Below are 8,644 nucleotides of genomic sequence, written 5' to 3' on the forward strand. Positions count from 1 at the left end.
TAAATGGTACATCGATCGATCATTTTATTATAAGTTCATGGGCATAGGCGCACGTGCGCCCCCGCACGCACACAGAGAGAGAGAGAGAGAGAGAGAGAGAGAGAGAGAGAGAACTTCATTATTTTAGGATTCCATTTTCTTGAGCGATTGAAGGACTGAACTCCTTCGACCGATGATTTTGTAGTCATTTGGCCAGCTATATATTGAAGAACCTTGTCATTTAAATATTTTTTAATATACAGTACAACAAATAAGCCCTTTCATAGCGTTCCAAAGAACGACTTATTAGGCGATGCAATTAAAAGTCCTTTCTTTCAATAGTGTTTATTGTCCGCTATTGTTAATGTATTCCACAGCAAACAAAGAACGCTATAAAACGTTAACCATAGCGTTTAGATGGGCGCTATACTAGCCTCTACTGTTATAGATACTAGACCTTCCATAGCATTGAAAGACTGTTACAAATAAGAGACCTTCCATAGCATTCAACGACCGCTATATATACAATTGTAAGCATTCATCGCATCCTATGCAAAGCTCTAAAAAGAACCAATTAATACCAATCGTTAAGTTTAATTAATTGCCATAAAGAAGCTCCCATATATTCATACATTAATTGTTCCATACAAGAAATAGAGGATCCATGGAGTGGAAGGCTGAGAAAACGATGCCATGTTAGCTAGTACTGCTTGATGAATATTAAGTGAAGTGTGAACAGTTAGGAATGGATGATGAGCTCATAATCGTGATTGGGAATTGTCACTGGTGTTGATGTGAGAACAAATGGGTTAATTGATGAATCTTTCTACTGTAAAGAATTTCCATTTAGTTAGCACATTGGAGCATTAGTGTTTTGCAATCCTTACCAAATAGCAGTATGGGTCTGCTATTAGGAACTTGGTTTGGTAATTGCTGCCTAGACCCGTCAATATCCTCCACTAAAATGCTAAAAATTTCGAAGAAAAATATCTACTCACAAAAATAAGTTCATGATCTTCTGCTACAACACATTCTACAAGACACGAGATCTCCAGAATAATCTAACTCTTAAGACTACAAATAGGAAAATACTTACAACTAAACCAGCAGAGTACAAAAGGAAACATGGAATAGGTCTCACTGAAACCAGCGTGATTGTCTGAGTTCCAAGTGGGTTTCGGGCAATAAACCTGTTTTTTGGTTTTTCTTTTTTGACCCTTTGGTGAAACTACATAACCAGCAAAAAAAATATTGATCAAACGGTCCATATCAATAGCTCATATCAATACTTATATCAAGTGTCGTCTCATTCAATTAGTGTTTACCACTCGTATAACCAAACTGCTACATATGAAAAGTGGAAACCGACTCAGGCGGCACTTTGTGCTTCTATGAACCAATAGTCCTCCAAATTACAAGGAGTACTAAACTATCAAATTCAATTGCATTCAATAGCTCCATTACAAATCCAAATTCAAAGACATCAACAAACACAAGGTGAAGGTGATCAATCACCACTAAGGACAGCAGCAAGGACGAGGCATTAGCTATTTTACCGGCTTGAATTGCTTTTTCCTGTTTTGGGTTGATTAGATATTCTTATTCAGTTAACTTCTGGTCTATAACAAAGTTCTTACAACAAGAACAATTATGCAGCCCTTTGTAACAAATTGCCAACAACCAATCAGGTGATTAATTAACTTCAAACAAAATCACACTACATAAACTCCAGTGGACTTCTAAAATTGCACTATTGTAGAGCAACCAACCTATCCACTCTTGGGCCCTATGTCTAGATAATGTAGACAAGTCATGTATGAAAAATCAAATACTCAGCCAATCCTAGCAAAAATCAAATCAAACCTGTTGAGCACTTTGAACTGGCTGTTTACTTCTACCAATGCAGTTTGTGTTCTTCACTGACTGCAAAATCAAGAAATAGAAGAACGACGAAGGTCAGGATATTAATAAGGAAACATAGGTTAATCCATGCACTGACAATAATACACCAATATTATTTATGCATCGACATCAATAAGCATATTATATTAACTCAGATAATTTAGGGACACTAGAACCCAAATATTAAAACACAACTAGTGGACCACTTCAAAGCTTTTCTTTATAGTTATTTCAGAAAAGGTAGGGTAGGAGCTCACATAATTTAAAATAAGTTATGCTCTATTCTCTGCAAACTACGTATATAAAATGGAGATTTAAACAAGGTAGAACAATTAGTGCACATCGACCCAAAAAAAAAAAAAAAAACCCTAATTTCGAATATACAATGCAGAATCACAAACCCCCAAAATCCAACCCTAAAATTGTTTAACCGTACATATATGCCTTTTAAATATCTAAGATAATCGCTGTCGAAGTGGCTGGGTTTGTGCATGTTTGAAACCCCCAAAATCCAACCCTACAACTGGGTTTGTGGCTGGGTTTGCTTAATCGTACATTACCGAAAGCTTATCACTCTAATTTCGAAGTGGCTGAGCTAATGCGATGGAATCTGATAGTTGATGGCAGATCGATGGGCTGTGTGTGTGCGCGCGCGCACATGAGAGAGTGAGAGAGAGAGAAGGGGCGGGGGGGGGGGGGGAACAAACCCATTTAGATCAGATTGTTGGAAAAATAGAGGAGAATGACCAAACCTTAGCAACACGTGATGCCCCTTCACGGTGTAGATTTTTTGGCAACAGCAACGTGGAGGCAGAGAGGGAGGAGACGGTAGTGGTTGCGACGACCGAAGGATTTTGCAAGGATGACGTTACTAAGCTCCAGGTGCCATATCTTCCAAACCGAGGGGAATCGGCTTATCCATCTAGTTTAGAGAGAGAGAGAGAGAGAGAGAGAGAGAGAGAGAGAGAGAGAGAGTATGTTAGGGTTTAGAATTGGACTGGAAATATATTTGTACAAAATTTGAGAGAGAGAAGAATTTCCCACACACCGAGTATTTTCGCGGCTATAAATTTCCCACTGAGACTCACGCCTTTTTCTTAAATGGGGTGAACGCTGTAATTGTATTTAATGGAATGCTGTGGAAAATTTTCTGCTCCCCTACAGTGCGTGCACGCTATCTTAACATGAAGATGCAACTCTATCACAGCATTTTTAAAAGAATGCTATAAAATTAAGCTATTAAAACTCATGTTTGTTGTAGTGATAGTTTAAATTTATTGTGCCTTTTTTAAATTTTTGAGAAAAACTTTCATGTTCACTAAGTCAACTAGTTACTAATTGGATATCACTCCATTGGATACTTCTAGGGACTTTTATGTTAGCATCGTATATATACAATTTTATATTTTGGACTTTTGACTAAGGCATGTATGTTTAAATTAGTTTTCATTCGTTTATAATAAGTACGCTAAATCAAAGTAATTGATTGACTTCTTTTGAACATATTAGTGATAGCTCCTACAATTTGAATCTTTAAACTAAGTGTCTCTAAAATATTTTTATCATTCAAACTAAGTGGTAAGTTCGGAAAATAATTAAAATATACAGGAGCATTATGTAAGCTAGACTTCATTAAGTCGAGCAGACTGTCACTACATATAGTGAACTCATCATCTCTTAATAGAGGTGCTATTGACACAAAGAAATTGTGCACAAATCGTGCATTGATCGCGATGTGAGGCCTAGGACAGGACCCACAAAAATGAACCAGAATGAAAAGTTAGATAATTAGATCAAATACTTCTAAGTATCGGATTTAGCTGATTTTTCGCGGGGACCTTACAAAAATGTTTTAAATTTGATGAATGGCTCAGATCATTTATGTGGAATCCGCCACATCGTGATCAGTACACGATATGTGCTCAATTTCTCTGTGTCGATAGACTTACGGACCTCTTAACGATAAAAAAAACTTCAGGAGTTAATTAAGTCCTTTTCTGGTCAAAGGATGTCAATTTGGATGTCAATTTTTTTATATCCATAGCAATTTCAATTTCTTATATCTTTCAATATGGATCTCAAAAAATATGTAATATGAATTTTGTTAGATAGTTCTCGATTAGTTCTATTATACAAAGTTTTCAAACTCATGAAAAACATTATAGATTGAAAGATATAAATGATTAAAAAATTATACGAATTTCAAAAATTATTATCTCTTTTGGGACGGAGGGAGTATATATTATATTTATGGAATCACCGTACCAATTATCTGAGAAGACTTTTGTTTTTAAAACGGCATTTTTTTTATTTTTGGACGAATTAAAACGGCATATGAGGAGACTCCTTCCCATGTTGGCTAATGTTTTGGTCAGATCTCTGAACTGAAGCCATTCGCGCCGGCCCATTGGTCTTGGATCGATCAGACCAACCATGAACACATAAGGCAGCCTTTATACTGTTTGATCACAAAATGATTTACACTACATACCGCCTAAATGGGTGATGCATCTTGGTATCTCCATGGAGTTTTTTTTTTTTTTGATCCGTATCTCCATGGTGTTAAATTCTTACTTTTAATCAATAGATAGATAGCCGATGAGGTTCGAACACATAATATAATATCTGCCCTGATGTTATACTAGGTTGTTAGCCACTAAGGCCTCGTTCCAGAAATCTTCTTAAAAAATAAGTAACTTATTTCACATTTTCAAAATCAAAAATAAAGTAAATGAAAAATAATTTTTCAATTTTTTTTGCATCGTATAAAAGATCTCAATGAGATATTTCAAACATCCATATTGCATATTATTTTTAGATTTCAATAAGTTCATAATTTTTTAGCTTGAATTTGTCTCTTAAAAAATAAGGACATTTTTTCGTTTCTGGAACCGGCTCTAACTCATCTTAAAGAGATGGGCAACTTTATTATTTTTATTCTAAACACGAAAAGGATGTGAAAATCATTTTTTTTTAACCATATTAGCTAGAGTTAAGTTATTAAGAAAGTACTTTTGTAGATAAAGTACTTCAATTTTCTCACAAGGAATTACCCTTTTATTTATTTTTTTATTTTTTGCAAAATCGATCCTGCAAAAAATAAAATTTTAGTTTTCTTGTATAATTCTTCCTCTTGCTTTAGTTTACTTTTTATGAAAGGGAATGGATATTCACACTCCCTTTTTTATTTTTTAATGTTGAAAGTGTATTTTTTTTTTACTAAAAAACAAAAAATTGAGTGTGGGTAACACAAGAGAGAGTGTAAATATCATTTTCCTTTATGAAAATACATTTCCCACTTAATATCATGGTCATTTGTACATAAATGATGAAAAATGATAATAAAATCAACTTTCATAGAACTTTTTGAATATTAGTCACTAAGATAAGTTGTGAGATACCCACAACTTCAACTTTTTCTTTAAAAAAACATTATCCTTTAATATATTAGAAGGAATTCTTGTTTTTCTATTTGTTTACGTCACTTTTATTGAAAATACATTTTTCAATATTCATTTGGGACAACTGTCAACTGTACATCTACATATTTGAAGGTGAAAGATAACGTTTTTTTGCTCGGCAAGGTGAAAGATAACTGTGTAATCTTTTTTTTTTAACTATAGATAATTTGCCTATTGAAAATACATTTTTCAATACTCATTTCGGACAACTGTACGTCTACATATTTGAAGGTGAAAGATAACTGTCTAATCTTTTTTTTTTAATTAAACGGAAAAGACTACAATACACATCCCTTATTTAGGTGTGTATCATATGCATCCCTCAAAATGTTATGAATTATAGAGAAAATGTTACGAATTGTATTGTTAAAAAGTTACGAATCGTATAAAGGTAATGAGATACACCAAAATGTTGTGAATCATAATGAAAATGTTACGAATCTTACTGCTGAAAGGTTATGAATTCTAAAACAAAAGTTACGAAACACACTAAAATATTATGAATGAACCATAAAATAAATGCATATAGTACACCTTTTTAAAAAATGTGTATTATAAACTTTCCCTAGATAATTTTCCTAACGGGGTAACCAACTACTCCTTCCGTCCCATATTGGACGACGACTTTGGAGAAACTCGAAATTTTTCCAGACACAATGATTACACCCTTTCTTATAAAACTTTCAAAAAATACTCTTTCATTTTGAAAACAACTAACAGTTGGCAACCAAACTGTTAAACTCATGGAATCCAAGTAATTTGAATAGTTTAAGACAAGGGCAAAATGGAAAGATCAAGTATTTTCATGCTTTTACTTTTCAAAATGGACATTCATTTTTGTAACGGCAAAAAGCGTCAAAAATAACTTCCATTTTGAACCGGAGGGAGTAACAACTAACACTTCTTGTATGTTTTAATAAAAATATATATATTTACACTTTAAGAGAGATGTTGACAGTTTTCTGATTTACGGGTAGTAACTCTTTTGACTTGGTTCTAGCATGACGACAGCCTTAATTAGCACACCCATACAATCAAAACTACTCTAGGCGTTGGTTTCACTGTGATATTTCAGACCAAAAGTAACCTCATGGAATGCTTTTTTACTTCCGTCCCAAGCTCTTATTATCGTTTCTTTTGATATCAAACCGTAGCATAATTATAATAACGTGGATACCATCCCAATCAAAGCCAAGTTATTCAATTTCGAGCTAGGGTTAATTCATTCGTTGAAAACTCATTCAACATCAACTTGTCTGTTACATTAACAAATCAAGCTTCGATATTTTTGAAAGTTTGTAAAAATTTTCACATCAAGCTGCTACTCCTCATTTGGCTTATGGTGTTAAAAAAAAAAAAAATAAACTTCTTAAGATCAACTCGTTTCTTAAACAAGCCATGCTGGAACATACCAGAGCTTGTTAAGTTATCGAATCAAACGTGAACAATCAATTGTTTAGCTCATTTTTAAGTTCTACAACAAAATTAATTGCTCCGAAAAAGAATATGTCAGGCGTTTAATATATGAATTAATTAGGATACAATATCCTCGTGTTATTGAAGACAAAACAAATACATGGATCGAATCATCATTAGCTATTATATACATGAACAGTTACAATTAATGGCCTAAAGTTAGTATCATACATACATCTTTCCACAGTAAAACTATTCAGTAGTCCGGGAGCATTGAACAAATTAAAAAAGTTTGCTTGCAAACTCATGGTTAGCTTCCCCTTTCATTGCAGAAGAAGTTGGTAGATCCCTAAGCTCAGATAGGCTCCTTCCCAGCTGCAAAGCCACTTTCATTTCAAACAACTCCCCATTCTCTCTCCTCTCCACTTCTCTCTCCTTCAAATTTGATTCTATGGACTCTTGCATGAGCTCAAAGAAACCGGCATTGCTCCGGTACATCTCAAACACCATCCCAACTTGCCAACCGTGCTCGATTGCGTTCACGACGGTCGACAAAGCCCCGGCAACGACGCCAAGAACCACAGCCCACGACCCGTGGCCCACGAAAGCAGAGCCTAAAGCAGCAAGTCCGGTCAGCAAAGGGCCAGAAATGGCCAAGATTTTGTTCAGTTTCAAGGCTTTTTTACCCAACCTCAGGTAATCTTCCTTATCTTTCCTGTTCAAAACCGTAACTATCTCTCTCATTTCCCCCTCTAGCTCGCCATTCCAACCGTTCCCATTTTTTCTCCCACCGAGACCTTTTGCCTTCCGATTCTGTAGTGGGGCCCACCAGACAGCAGGCTCCACGGTTTTTGGAAATTTCTCGAGCATCACACCCAGCAGAGGAAGCGGGTATGCCCTGTCAAGTGCTAGAACTTTGGCCGTCACCTCTTTCACGTCGTTCGAATTCGGAGCACCGATGCTAACAGCCGTGCGAATCTCTTCGTAAAGCTGCTTCAACAGCCTCGAAGCGTTTCTCTGCTCCTCTGCAAGTTGCGACGGTTGAATCTTGTTCATGACCAACAACATTCCCGTAGCCGCTAAATACAATAAAGTAGAAGAGAGCTTAAGAGCCACAAGAGGAGCCCCGCCCGCCCCCATAGCTGCAACTCCGGTCATTAGTGACGCTGTTAGAGTGATTGAGTTAATGGAGGTTAAAAGTAGGTTATTCCAGTTGTTTCTCTGCTCTCCTATATTCTTATGCATCTCCACTCTATCGGCAACAGCCTCCATCATGGCGTAAAGCTTCTCTATTGCCATGGGATCGGACTCCTTAGGAGAGGGAGAAAGCTTTTCGAACTGGGTGGTGGTTGTGTTTTTGTAACCATTCCTCAATTGCAACTCCTCCACCAAACCTATGGTGGTTAGCTTAGGAAGAGAGAGGCTACTACCATTTCGAAGCTTCGGCATGTTAATAGTAGCTCTAACGGTCATGATTTCTCGCCGGCAACGCAAAGAAGATGAGGGCATTGATGAAGGGACCACATTTGATGCTCGAATGCTAGACATTTTCCTTTTAGATGCTCGAATGGCTCTTCAAAGTGTGAAGCTTTTCTTGTTTTTGTCTTGGTTTTTGTTGGGGGGTGAGACAGGTTGTGAAGTTCTCTTGTGGGTTATTTGAGGTTGAAGAATATAGTGAGTTGAGATATGGAGAGAGGATTGGAAGGTATTTATAGAGAGAGAGAGAGAGAGAGAGAGAGAGAGAGAGAGAGATTCGTGGGGTTTGACATATGACGAAGAGGTCAAGGTTTTGAATCGGGTGGGATTGGACCATTTCTCAATTAATAAGTTTGGGGAAGAGGTTGGTCTTTGAATGACTTTCAACGGAAATAACCTGTGAAAACTTT

General features: G+C 36.2%; 1 protein-coding gene across 1 annotated transcript; it reads right to left on the reverse strand.

The window, feature by feature from the left end:
• Window positions 1-6,975: 6,975 nt before the first annotated feature.
• LOC131315268 (probable F-box protein At4g22030) lies at window positions 6,976-8,328 on the reverse strand. The gene has a single exon (XM_058344414.1). The coding sequence runs from the start codon at window positions 8,304-8,306 to the stop codon at window positions 7,041-7,043; it is 1,266 nt and encodes a 421-aa protein (XP_058200397.1). The 5' UTR covers window positions 8,307-8,328; the 3' UTR covers window positions 6,976-7,040.
• Window positions 8,329-8,644: the final 316 nt, after the last annotated feature.

This window comes from Rhododendron vialii, chromosome 13a (genome assembly GCF_030253575.1).
Source record: "Rhododendron vialii isolate Sample 1 chromosome 13a, ASM3025357v1".
NCBI lineage: Eukaryota > Viridiplantae > Streptophyta > Magnoliopsida > Ericales > Ericaceae > Rhododendron > Rhododendron vialii.

Bases quoted from the DNA above. Each gene is read 5' to 3' on its own strand.
- LOC131315268 (XM_058344414.1), bottom strand. From the start codon at position 8,306: ATGTCTAGCATTCGAGCATCAAATGTGGTCCCTTCATCAATGCCCTCA.